At 45.1% G+C, this 14029-nt stretch overlaps 1 protein-coding gene across 3 annotated transcripts in view; it reads left to right on the top strand.

Moving 5' to 3' along the window:
• Nucleotides 1-668: 668 nt before the first annotated feature.
• The window catches only part of Aldh1l2 (aldehyde dehydrogenase 1 family member L2), a 45291-nt gene continuing 31930 nt past the window's right edge, over nucleotides 669-14029 (top strand). Inside the window, exons 1-4 of one of the 3 annotated variants that reach the window (XM_036169721.1) lie at nucleotides 669-814; nucleotides 8424-8568; nucleotides 10824-11058; nucleotides 13406-13571. In XM_036169721.1, coding sequence (XP_036025614.1) covers nucleotides 767-814; nucleotides 8424-8568; nucleotides 10824-11058; nucleotides 13406-13571 — 594 coding nt within the window. In that variant the 5' untranslated portion in view covers nucleotides 669-766. Of the gene's footprint in view, nucleotides 815-8423; nucleotides 8569-10823; nucleotides 11059-13405; nucleotides 13572-14029 lie in introns of those variants that run through there. The other 2 variants (XM_036169722.1, XM_036169723.1) reach the window with 2 other exon arrangements.

Raw genomic sequence — 14029 nt, 5'->3', positions numbered from 1 at the left:
CTCACCGATGCTCTCATCCTCTGATGATCGAGGTATCAGGCTATTTCGGAAGCAAGGGTGCCCAGAGCCTTACCTTCTTCGCAGCTCAGCCTGTACAAGCATACAGACATACAGGTCGCTTTCTTAGACTGTTACTTAAGGACTTATTCAACTAAGGAGTCCAGAAGCCATGGACAAGCAAGAACATGAGGCGGGGGGGGGGGTGTGGGAAAGAGAGAGAGAGAGAGAGAGAGAGAGAGAGAGAGAGAGAGAGAGAATAAATGCGGGCACACTTACTGCACCAGCCCATGAAATGGTGCCACTCACAGTCAATTAGCCCAAGAAATATTCTATCTAGGCAATCCCTTTCCCAGGCCATTCTACCTTGTGCCACGCTGATAAAGAAAAGTAACCCTGGCAGGGTGTTCGATGGACCATTATAAGGCACTTCTCATCTCTCTTCCTGACTCCGAGGGGTCTGAGTAACTAACTGGTGGAAGGTCCCCAGCTCTAGTGAACGCTTAGGCTATCCTTGGAGCTGAGGCGGAATCCAGGTAGCTTCCAAGAGATGCCCCTGGGGTTGGACACCACTTGGTTCCCAAGGCCAGTCCGGGTCACGTGTGCGGGGGTGGGGGGCGGGGACAGGAGCTCTGCCAGCCCAGGGGAGGGACCTGCCAGCAGAGGGGCGGGGTCGTGAGCAAAGCTTGGATTGAGCACTCTGCAGCCCTGGTGCCCACTCCTCGCGCCTGCCTTCCGAGCCCGTGGCAATCGCACGCTCCTCGCCATCATGCTGTGGTCGGGCTGCCAGGCGCTTCGGCACTTCTCCACCGGCCAGGTAAGTCCAATCCGAAGCGAGCATCCATGTCCTGGTCTTGCTGGGACGGCAAGGCTGGGGTGCAGTGACGACCAGACCTTGCTAGAAGGGACCGCAGCATTTTTCAGACTGGGCGACTTCAGAGAAAGCTGTTGCGGTCTCCGAGATGAGAAATGTCAAGTGAGCCTTTGTCTCCTGCAGGGAATGAGTTGCAGTCGAGGTTATTGAACGTGTCAGGTCTGGCTGGGATGACCGGGGCGGGGGGGCGGGGGGGGGCTGACAAGGGGTAAAGGGACCGGAGCCGGAGCCAGCGTCTGTTTCCTTCTGTTTTGCATTTCAACCGAGAGGTTCCCGTCCTCGACGTGAGCGGTATAGGATCCGGACGGTGAATTAGAGTGAGCACTAGGCACTGGCCTTGCAAGGTCTATCAGATGTGACTGTGAACCAGGCAAGCTCATCTCATCGCTGCAAGCAGGGACTGCCTGGCGCTTCCCACCCAGTGGCAGCAGATTTCTAGCATCCCCCAGCGCTGCAGGAGCAGCCACGCTGGAATGCTGTTAAACTGTAGAGTAAGAACCGGGCGCTGGCCCAGACCACAGGCTTGGGATTGCATCAGCGCTTGTAGAAATGGACCCGGAGCTGACACGTTGCAATGGCTCTGCCTTCAGCACTTGGATGGGCCTTAGAGTAAGAGCCTTTCTGATTCTAGACAATTCACGCTGTTCCCGCAAAGGAAAGTGTCTATCATGCGTACATAATGTCTTTTGTAAGCAGTACGTCCTGGCCCTGTTATAAAAGATTTCCCTCCATTGGTTTTTCTCTGACAGTGTCATATGTAAAACAAGTTTAAGGCAGAATCTTGAGTAGTGCTAAAATCATCCCAGACTTTCGTGCATTTCAGTTTTGTGTCTCCTAGATAAACCCAAATGGTCAGAATTCATCTTGTGCCTTACAATCAATTCTAGTGATTTTAGGGGAACAGTCATAGTTTATAAAAGCTGAAAGGCAAGGCCTGTGTGCCCTGGGCTTTTGATTGTCCTGCTGGTCAGCCCTTGGACCCTTTCTTAGTTTCTTCAACCACTGGCTCTACAGTCTGGTCAGTGGTACAGAGGCAAGGGGCTGCGTCACTTCACTGGCCTTTGTTACCGCCTTGTCAGGGAACGCTTGGAAAGCTGAAAGGAAGGAGTTTTGAAGGATGAGATTTTCTCACGGGGTTACAGATGTTTTCAGTAATAAACACTGAACATGAAGACTCGAGGTGACAGATACCAGGAATAGAAACACGGTTGGTCAAAGCAGCAGGCTGTCCCATGGGCCTACTGTCCCCAGGAATCCATGTGGGAAGGTGGCCACAGACAGAGTTCAGAATTGGGCAGAGTTCTGCGTGGTCCAAAGGAAGATGGTGAGAGATAGGGAGGAACCAGGGGCGTTTTACTCTAAAGATAATGTAGACCACATCCTTTGGACTGTGCTCTCCAGGAATTATCATCATCATCATCATCATCATCATCATCATCATCATTATTATTATTGGTTTTTCAAGACAGGGTTTCTCTGTGTAGTTTTGGTGTCTGTTCTGGATCTCAATCTGTAGACCAGGCTGGCCTCAAACTCAGAGATCCGCCTGCCTCTGCCTCCCAGGTGCTGGGATTAAAGGTGTGTGCTGCCACCACCACCCAGCCTTAAGAATTATTTTAAAATGAACATACATATATAAGCATAAATGGTATATAAAATGGTACCACCACTTTGGAAGTTGGGTAGTTTCTTTTGTAAAACTTTGAAATCACATTTTATTTGGGGATGGGGGACATGCCACAGCACACCTGGAGAAATCAGAGGACAGCTGTCAGTTGTTCCTTCCTTCCATCTTCTTGGTCCTAGAAATCAAACTCAGGCCCCCAGGCTTGGCAGTAAATGCCTTTACCAGATGAGCTGACATCCTCTTTAAAACATTTTTTATTCTTTCTTCTTACATTTAAAAAAAAAAAAAAAAGGCCAAGCAGTGGTGCCACACGCCTTTAATCCAAGCACTCTGAGGCAGAAACAGAGGGATTTCTGAGTGCAAGGCCAGTCTGGTTTGCGGAGCCAGTTCCAGGATAGCCAGGGGCTAGGACTATACAGAGAAACTATCTCATGGTTGGGGTGGGGTGGTGGTGGGGGAATGATGGGAAATGGGGGGAGAGACAGGGACAGAGACACACACAAAACATGTTGTGAGGTGCTTGGGAGCTGGCTCAGAGGTTCCAAATACTTGCTGCTCTTACAGAGAATGTGAGTTCAGTTCCTAGTACCTGTGGGAGGGTCCATGCAGACTTCACAGCTGGCAGGGTAAAGAGTGAAACTCTGATCAGCCTGATTTTGATAACCGGTGCTGGGCCAGGACTTCTAGAGTCTGATGCAGATCATCTGACTTCAGCCATAGTTAAGCGTAGTCCAGTTTTGGAAGAAACTCAGTCCTATGTGTACAACTGTTGACTTAGAAACAATGTTCAAGATAAGGGTCTAGGGAGATTGACTGAGGTAAACACAATGCCTGTGGGTTAGGACTGGCCTGACCTTAAGAGAGCATAGAAGTCAATTAGGCTCTTGTAAAGTACAGTGATATCTCTCACAAAGATGAGTTTTATGGCCTAGAAGTCATGTTCAAGGTTTTAGGAAAGAAAGTCTGGAATAAACAAACAATACTCTGGGCGGAGCCTGGCCCAGTGCTAGCAAAGGATTAGCAGGTTGTAAACTACACTTCCCTCCAGCATTGCAGGAAAACAACTATGAAGAGGTAAGCTATGTGTTTAACTTTCCTAGCCTCTCCAGTGCTTATTTGTGTGCACAAGGACCTTTCATGCCCTGTACAAGCATCCATGTTGCACAGCTCACCACCACCTGTAACTCCAGCTATGGGGGAATCCAACATCACTTCCTGGCCACTGAGACCATCATAACACTTGTGGCACAAACCGGTGCAGACACATATACATTAGTAACATAAAAATAATGAAACTTTAAAAAGCATTTTAAAAAGTGATGAAGGCTGGGGGTGTAGCTAGTGACAGAACACTGGCCTGGCATAGACAGTGACTCAGCTTTGACCCCCAGCACTGAGAAAAAAATCAGCATGACAATTGATGTGAATACCTTCTTTATATAATGATGCAATAAGGAAATCAAGTTGCACAAGCTGTCACTGATGGCAGCATAGCTTCATCTCTATGTGAGGCATGACACACTCTCATTCATGGGAGAGCTTGTTACACTAGCCATGGGTGTACACTTTGCACACTCCAAATACATCCTGAGAGTACACCGAAAACCAGCTGTTATTTTCACTCTCTGCTTCATTTTTTTAAAAAAAGATTTATTTATTTATTATGTATACAGTATTCTGTCTGCATGTATATCTGCAGGCCAGAAAAGGGTGCCAGATCTCATTACAGATGGTTGTGAGCCACCATGTGGTTGCTGGGATTGAACTCAGGACCTCTGGAAGAGCAGTCAGTGTTCTTAACCGCTGAGCCATCTCTCTAGCCCTCTGCTTCATTTTTAAGCATAAGAGGCATGCCTCGGAGCCCGTTCATGCCTTGACAGAGTTGTCTCAGAACTTTGCTCACCCCGAAGTGAATCCACACTATTCTCCTGCCCAAAGTCACTCAGGATCCCCACTGTTTTTCATAATATGATACAAGCTACTGGCAATAGGCAAAGCTCTCTACAATTCCTGTCTCAACTGCCATTTGTCAGCATCCCATGATTCACCATTCTGGACACTGTGCCATTTATTCATTTTCTTCTGCCTGGAACTTCTCAGGGGTCTCCTGTAATCCTCCCCACTTCCTTAGCCAGCTCCCAAGATGACAGCCCTGAGATTCAGCTGAAGAATTCCCTTAGAGTCAGGGAGACAGATCTGCAGGTAAAGGGCCTACTAAAGAAGCATCCAATCCTGAGTTTAGTTCCCTGCACTTGTGGGGCAGGTGGTGTGCACCTAAGAGATGGGAACATAAGAGATGGGAAGGCACAGACAGGGTGGTCCTTAGGGCTAATTGGTTACCAGCTTAGCTGAATCAGTCTGCTCTGAGTTTTTGAAAGATTCGGTCTCAAATAAGAACATGGAGAGTGACTAAGTAGGACATTGACATCTAGTCACCACACGTGCACACACATATATGCCTGCATATATACGCATGCACAAATACATATGCACATATATACACATTATCTCCTACCCACTATGAAGAATTGCCTTTGGGTGATGTCTTCCCCTTTCAGAACCTGACTGTGCCCATCTATCCTAGCACTGTGTCACTGAAATGTCTACTTGGATGTCTTCCTTCCCTACTGACAAATTCCCAGAGGACAGGGACCACTTTTTCTATGCATCTTGTAGTATAGTGGGGGTCGTAAAGAGAAATGTGCACAGAGAACAAATGAGAGAGACAAACTACAGAATTGTGGGTATGTCTGTAAGAGATTGTCCTGACTGATAATTGATGTGGGAAGGCCTAGCCCACCATGGGCAGCACCATCCCTAGACACTTGGGTTGTGCAAGAAAGCTGACTTGAACGTGAGGGAGGAGCCAGTAAGCAGCTTTCTGCGGTGGTCTCTGCTTCGGTCCCTGCTCTGACTTTCCAATCATGGACTGTGACCTGGAACTACAAGTCAGATAAGCCCCTTTCCATGTTGTTTTTGGTCATGGTACTTATCATAGCAATAGGAAAGCAAACCAGAACATCCCATCATGTTTCTTGGTGACTACTGGATTTCAGGCTTTGTCTCCATACATTTTTGCTTTAATTTCTTCTTCTGTGAAAATGAGTTATGAATGCCTGTTTCTGGGAGTCTGTGTAGTCAAACACAGTCAGGCACATTGAATACATGGCATGGACCAACATTCCATTAAAATGTTTCCAGTTATTTCTGCTTTTTCTTTCTGCCCTGAGCTTCCTAGGGCAGACTATTTCTTGTGGTCTGGCACATCTGGCACATGGAGCAGAGCATCTTGGGTGTTAGTGAGCCCATGAATCACTAGAGAGCTTGTTAGGATGCAGTTTCCTGAGCCCCTGATTCTGACTCAGTAGATCAGCAGCGAGAATCCAGAACCCACATTTGAAATGCATCTTCCTGGTGGATTCTGCCAACGTGGTCAAGTCAGCACTTAGACTGGACTCAGAGAAATGAAAGCAAAAAATATCCTAAGTCCAGTTTTCTGGAATCCTGTGAATTCACAGATACACTTAGAGTCCTGAAATCTGAGTATTTCCCTTGGGCTGGGGCTGTAGCTCTGTAGTAGAGTGCAAGCTGCAGGTTGAATGCTCTGAGTTCATTCGCAGTGCTGGAGAGGGTTTGGGGGTGAGTCTCCCACAATGCTCAGAGAGTGTTTCATGGATGTGGTACTTTCAGTGACAACATGTTTGCTTTAAACAGTTTCTCAGCTGATCTAGACTTGAACTCTAACTAGCTAAATGACAGTCACGTGGAAGGTAGCAAGAGCACACGAATGCTTGGCTTTTCTGCGCTTTGAGGGTTTCCATGACCTCCACTTTTCTTGGTTGTCAAACCATGGGTCTTGCACATGGTGAACAAGCACTCCCCCAAAGAGCTACAGCTGGCCCCTCTGTTTCATATGTCTTAAAATATCTGGAGCTACTAACTGTGTGAGGAGAAGTTGAAAGTTTTGTAAGGTGGCCAACAGAAAGATTTTATTCATCCCTAATTATAGGATACAGAGATAAAATATTTATAGAGCCTTTTTATTTATTTTTTCTTGGTGGTGGTGGTGGTGGTGTGTGTGTGTATGCTGGCCAGAGGTCAACTCTGGTTTGTTCTTTTCTGGTTTGTTCCTTGGGAACGATTTACTTTGGTTATTTTCTTTCTTTCTTTCTTTCTTTCTTTCTTTCTTTCTTTCTTTCTTTCTTTCTTTCTTTCTTTCTTTCTTCTTCTTCTTCTTCTTCTTCTTCTTCTTCTTCTTCTTCTTCTTTTTCTTCTTCTTCTTCTTTTTGAGACAGGATTTCTCTGTGTAGTTTTGGTGCCTGTCCTGGATCTCGTTCTGTTGACTAGGCTTGATTCGAACTCACAGAAATCCGTCTGGCTCTGCCTCCCAAGTGCTGAGATTAAAGGTGTGTGCCACCACCACCCAGCTGGTTTTATTTCTCTCTCTCTCTCTCTCTCTCTCTCTCTCTCTCTATCTATCTATCTATCTATCTCTCCCCACAGAGGTCAGAAGAGGGTTGGATTCCCTGGAGTTGGGGTTGCAGGTGGTTATAAGCCAACTAAGCCACCTAACATGGGGGCAGGGAACTGAATATGGGTCTTCTGGAAGAGCAGCAAGTGCTCTTAACTACCAATCCACCTCTTCAGCGCCCATCTACCTTGTTTTTGAGAGAGAGTCTCTCACTGGCCTGGAACGTGCCTATTCAGCTGGAATGGTGGGCTAGCAAGCTCAAGTGAGGCACCCATCTCTGGTTCCTCAGCACTGAAATTATATGTGCATGCTCCCATATCCAGCTTTTTTGTTTGTTTGTTTTAAATTTTTTTGAGCATTTCATACATGAGTACTGTGTTGATAACATTTCTCTCCCCATTCTCCTCCTCCAGCTCCTCCCACGTGCCACTTCAATTGTTACATATGTGTGTGTGTAAAACCTCCTGAGTCCATGTAGCGTTGCCCGTATCTGTATGTGTCTAGGGCTGTTCACTTGAGATTCGAGGTGCAGGAATTGTATTGTGGATGTATCTGTTGGGGTTGGGTACCCCATGATCAGTTCTGCATTTTAACCAATCATATGTCTATAATAAACTTCATCTACTACCAAAAAAAGCCCCTCTTTGATGAGGGATGAGAGCTGCACTCATGTGTGGGTGTAAGGTGAATATTTAGAATGCAGCTGGGAATCATATAGTTTAGTAAAGTGGCAGTGCTGTAATCTCTTCTAAGATCTGTGACCTCACTAGCCCTGGGAGTTGGCTAGGTTTATATTACCAGGCATAAATTCCCTCCTATTTAGAGGGTCTTGACCTCTTAAGTCCAATTACAAAGCTGTTGGTTCCACCAAGATGTAAGCACCACTATTGTACCTTTAGGGATATTGTGATGTCACTGTGGTTTGCAAATGTCACAGCTGGATAGGACCATTGATTGCTTTTTCCCCTTGGCAGCTTGCATAGCACCTTCTAGTACTATGAAAGTTACTCCTCAGAGAAGAGGCCATCCAGTCAAATCCAGCTTGATTTCTCTTACTTCTGTGCCTGAAGTACATGGTGTTTTCAGCAACGGGGTCTTATCTTCAACTTCTGAGAGGCCACCAAGGGCAACAGTAACAGAACTGATGGGGAGTTTCTTGGACTCCCCTGACCAACAACTTGAAAGAAAGTTTCTCATGCCTAAAACTGTGGATTTTTGTTAAAAAGTCTAGTTTAGGAGGGCATTATTACCCCAAGTGGCAAGTTGCTATGTAGCCCAGGTTGGTCTTATACTAGCAACCCTCTGGCCATCATAGCAACCAGACATTTTATCTTGGAGGTCTTGGAACTTTCGGTAGCCCTTGAGTCATCTTATGTGATTTATTTTCCAACATCTGTCAACTAGTGTTTTCTGTCCACAGTGCCAGATGTCACTATTGCTACATCCTTTCACAGGTTTATTTCAAAAACAAGCTCAAGTTGGCACTTATTGGCCAGAGCCTCTTTGGACAGCAAGTCTATAGCCAGCTCCAGAAAGAGGGCCACCGAGTAGTGGGGGTGTTCACAGTTCCAGACAAGGATGGAAAGGCTGACCCACTAGGTGAGTGCATCTTAGAACCCTGGGTCAAACACTCTCAGGGATGCTTGGGGTCAGAGCCGCTTTTGTTGCACTGCATATGACCTCTAATTGTTGTATTATCAAGACAAGCCTTTCAGAACTGTGGTCCAAGGTGGCTGCCTTGGCCCTAACCAAGTCTGTGGTCTAGTGAGCAAACAGGGAAAAGAGGGAGCCAGGAAGATGGTTCAGTCAGTAAAAGGCTAGCCTCACAAGCTTGAGGACCCAAGTTCAAATCCCCAACACTCACACAAAAGATGGTGCTTTGGCTTTGTCCGTTACAGCAGCATTGTTGGGTGGAGGCAGAGACAAGGGAATCCCTGGGACTCATTGGCCAGATAACCTAGCCAATTGGTAAGCTCCTAGTTCAGTAAAAGACCCTGTCTCAAAAAAATAAGATGAGGGGGCTGGAGAGATGGCTCAGAGGTTAAGAGCACTGGCTGGTCTTCCAAAGGTCCTGAGTTTAATTCCCAGCAACCACATGGTGGCTCCCAACCATCTGTAATGAGATCTGGTGCCCTCTTCTAGCCTGCAGGGATGTATGCAGACAGAACACTGTATACATAATAAATAAATAAATCTTTAAAAAAAATAAGATGAGGAAGGATTAAGCAAGATCCCTGACATTGACCTGTGGCCTCCACACACACAGGTGCACACATGGACATGTTCACACACTTGTATGAACATGTCCATACAGCACATATCCACACGCCAAAAAGAGAAATAGAGGAAGCAGAGAATGAGCTTATTATTAAGGACTTAGTCCAGAAATGGCACACATCACTTCCATTCACATCCAATCAGCCAGATCTTAGGTACAGGCCAATTCAATTGCAGAGGAGCCTGAGAAATTGAGATTGCTTTTGAGGCAACTACCCATTCAACTGTCTTAGTTTTGTTTCATATTGCTGTGATAATTTAAAAAAATGCCCAGACAAAAGCAATTTAGGAAGAAAGAATTTATTTGGCTCACAATTTCAGGTTAGAGTCCACCACAGTGGGGAGGTCGAGGCAGTGGGGACTGAAGCTGTTTGTCAGGTCACCTCCACTCAAGCATGAGCAGAGAGTAATGGATTAATGCATTCATGCTGGTGCTCAGCTGGCCTTCTCACTCTCATACAGCTCAAGACCCATCTTGGGTGAGTCCTCACACTTCAACCAAGGTGATCAAGATAACCCCCACACAGACCAGCCTGATCCACACAGTCTCTTGTGGAGACTCTCTTTCCAGGTGATTTTAGCATGTGTCAAGTTGACAAAGCTGGCCACCACCCTAGGAGGTTCCACTGCCAGAGGACGAGAACAGACCACCAGCATCTCTGCTATGTACATGGATTTTTGGGATTACATTATGATTATCATACTCATTTCAAAACAGATCTGGGAAAGTGGCAATTCCCTGGTGCCTGAACCCAGGGCCTTGTTCCATTGGCCATGACCATTTGGATTCATGGTGTAACTCAGAAAAAGAAGATGAAGCCAACCTGACTTATACACAATGTGGCCTTGAGATGGTGCCGCATGCTTAGCAGAATATGTTCTAAAATCAGGGGGCTGATGTAGATTCTGCCACTTACCAGCTGTGTGACCCTGTGCAGATCGCTTAGCTCACTAACCTCCAGTTCAGTGGCCCCTGCCTCACATGGCTATGGTGAGAACTCATGGGGGGGTGGGATGTATGTCGATTGCTATGCAAGACACCTTGGTTTAGACACCTTCAGGACTTCACAAGGCTTCAGAGCTGAGACTTTGTCCTGGAGACCTCATCTCTTCCCTTCGGACTGTGACAACTGGAGAGGGAAGGGACAGGGGACAAAAGGATACTGGCAAACCCTCCTGCTGTGGCTCCTGGAAATAGGATGGATATATATGATAGACAGACAGACAGACAGACAGACAAACAGACATCATACACACACACACACACACACACACACACACACACACACACACACACACGCACGCGCGCAAAATGAATAAAAATGTAATGAAAGTTTTTTTTTTTTTTAAGTTTCCATCAAAATCTGAAGATACTATCTACTCACCAGCCTTTGGACTGAAATACATTATGCTTTCAATACCTAGATGAATGTATGACACAATAATAACAACATCAAACTCTAGTCACAACCTGAGTTTATCCTCCACGATGGTTAACCTCTAAAAGATTTGTGACATTGTGATGTTAATGTAAGACCAGGGCCTTCTGAATAGGACAATCTCTTTTTTGTGCTCAGCTTTGGCTGCAGAGAAAGATGGGACCCCTGTGTTCAAGTTCCCCAGATGGAGAGTCAAGGGTAAAACCATCCAGGATGTGGCAGAAGCCTACCAGTCAGTGGGCGCCGAGCTCAATGTGCTTCCCTTCTGCACACAGTTCATCCCCATGGATGTCATTGACAGCCCAAAGCATGGCTCCATCATCTACCACCCATCTCTCCTACCCAGGCACAGAGGAGCATCTGCCATCAACTGGTGAGACTTGTAATAACAGGGCATGTGATGGCTCTGTTTCCATAGTTCTTAGAAAGAGACTGTTTTTCTAGTTTTTTTTCTTCTCTACATGATGCAGAAACTAGGTATGCTTGGGGCTGGAGAGATGACTCAGTCAGCAAAGCTTGCTATGTATGCATGAGGACCTGAGTTCAGACCCTAGCACCCACGTAAAGCCAGGCATGGAGGCTCCCATCTGTAATCCCAGCTGGGGGGAGGAAGAAATAGGAGGCTCCCTGGAGCTCACTGACTAGCCAACCTGGCCAAATCAACGGGCTCAAGGTTCTGTGAGAGACCCAACTCAGTGTATAGAGTGGAGAACAGCTGAGAAAGATTGATGTCAATCCCTGGTCTTTGTATACGTATGTACTACACACACACACACACACACACACACACACACAGAGTAGACTTGCTTGTAAGGTGCTGATAGGTTGCTTAAATTGTGTGAACTCCTTTGAGATCTGGAGACACAACATGAAGTGGGACCTAATTTCCCAAAATGGCCTCTGGTTATTAATTCCAGTGGCTATAACTAGGTCACAGAGCTTCTGTGGTCAGATAAATACGATCAGTTTGGTTCATGCTGTTTTATTGCAGGACTTCTTTGCACTTTTGACACGAATACTCTTCATAGTGCATGACTCTCTCAGAAGGTTTTTTCTTTTTACACAAAGGATCTCAAGTACATTTGAGGAAATGTAGAGTCACTGGAAACTGTCTTCTTTATCATCCATCACTCTTTCTTTGACGTAAAGTTCCTCAAAGAGACTGTCCAACATTCTCACATCTGCTTCAAGCACAGCTCCTGGCACACCCTAAGTACCTAATACCATGGTATATTATGCTGAGGCTAAACTGGGTCTTTCCTGCCTCTTGTACCTTCGTTCCCCTATCTGCTGCCTTCCTGGTATCCCCTGGCATCGGCTTATTGAGTGTGTAAGAAATCTGTATCTGGTTTAAATGTGCTGAAAATACTTTATTGTCTTTAAAGATTGATGCCTTTTGGTCTTATGAATAACAGTAGTAGGTACCTTTGTATTTGAAACCTTTTTTCATTTTGAATTATTTCTACATGCAGAATCATTGGGTCAAAGCGATGAATATTTTCAAGGCTCTTGACAGTGTAGTGCTAACCAATTCCTTGATATTCCTGAAACGACAGCCCCATTAGATCAAGTCCTTGCTTGCTTAATTGCTCAGAGAAATACAAATCATTCAGAGAGGGAGTTGAGGCTGGGGAGATGGCTCAGAAGTCAAGAACACTTAATAAAATTAAATCTAAAAAGATTATTTAGGGCATTGATGAGCAACCACTTTACAACATCTCCATATGTGCCTGCTCCCTGACATGTGTTTATAGATGTTTTCCCACATATCCTGCTATTGTTTGCATTAGAAGCTGCTACAGAGCTAAGTATTCCTCTAAGTCTAGGCTGATAAAGCACACATAGTTGATTGTATCAACTGACTTTTACTACAGTTTATGCAGCCAGTCTCGAGCTAATTCTAATCTTAAGTGACATTTTGCTCAGTTATACAACCTAAATTAACACTCAATTTTTCTTTTCTTTTTTTTTAGATTAATTATTTTATTTATTATTCATACTACGTTCTGTCTGCATGTATGACTGCAGGCCAGAAGAGGGCACCAGATCCCATTACAGATGATTGTGAGCCACCATATTGTTGCTGGGAATTGAACTTGGGACCTCTTGAAGAACAGCCAGTGCTTTTAACCTCTCAGCCATCTCTCCAGCCCCTCAATTTCCCTTTTCACTCATTGTGCTGAGTAACCTCTGTTTTAGTTTCCATTCTTATTCTGTCTAATACATGACCAAGCTCAATGTAGGAAGTAAATGGAAGAATGAAAATTAGTTGGTCCTGAAGAAGAAAACTGCCCATGGGTGGCAGTAAGGATGAATTCTGACACCTTTTAAGATGCACCATGCCGGGCAGTGGTGATCCATGACTTTAATCCCAGCACTCAGGAGGCAGAGCCAGGCAGATCTCTGTGAATTCGAGGCCAGGCTGGGCTACAGAGCAAGATCCAGGATGGGCACAAAAACTACACAGAGAAACCATGTCTCGAAAAACAAACAAACAAACAAAAAGATTCGCACAAGCTGTTACTGCAAGAATATAGATAATACAGATGCATTAAATAGCAACTGTGGGGGCTGCTTTCTGTGAGCTCTATTACAAACTTCTCCAGGTCATGCATTCACTGTCTCCTTTTTTCGTTGTAATTCTCTTTTCCTTTAATGTGACTAGTTCTCTACTTGATACAATCTACCATCATTTTAAGTTGAAACTCTTCTTTCCACAGGACTCTAATCTCGGGAGATCAGCAAGCCGGGTTTTCTGTTTTCTGGGCAGATGATGGTTTAGATACAGGACCCATCCTTCTTCAGAGATCATGTGATGTCAAACCCAATGATACTGTGGATGCACTTTATAACCGGTTCCTTTTTCCTGAAGGAATCAAGGCCATGGTCAGTATATTTATACCATCAACATCGATTTAGGAAACCTTTAACTTTGGAGGGCTGTTTTTTCTTCATCAAGAATCGCCTGCCAAGCCAGGCATGGACAAGACAACAATCAAACTGTTTCATCATTTTGCTAAATACTTGAGTCTCCAACCCTGATGACAGTGACTAATTATAAGGAAGCATAAAGAATCTTTAAATTTTTCCCCATGTAACAGACTTCCTTTAAAGGTATTTTTACTTAGTCTACATAATAGAGTGAAATATGACTATTGATTTATTTATTCAGATATGCTCTGAGGGAAAAAAAAACCTCTGAGCATACGTGCATACTGTGACATTAAATATTTTGTTCATAAAAATATTCAAAGATCCAGCAAGTAATTTCTATGTCATTTGGTTGTTGTCCCCTACCAATGAGAATTTGGTAGAAAAAGTAGCAAGATTCTATTAGGTAGTCA

This window comes from Onychomys torridus, chromosome 20 (genome assembly GCF_903995425.1).
Source record: "Onychomys torridus chromosome 20, mOncTor1.1, whole genome shotgun sequence".
NCBI classification, from domain to species: domain Eukaryota; kingdom Metazoa; phylum Chordata; class Mammalia; order Rodentia; family Cricetidae; genus Onychomys; species Onychomys torridus.
This window is presented reverse-complemented; position numbering and strand designations above follow the sequence as displayed.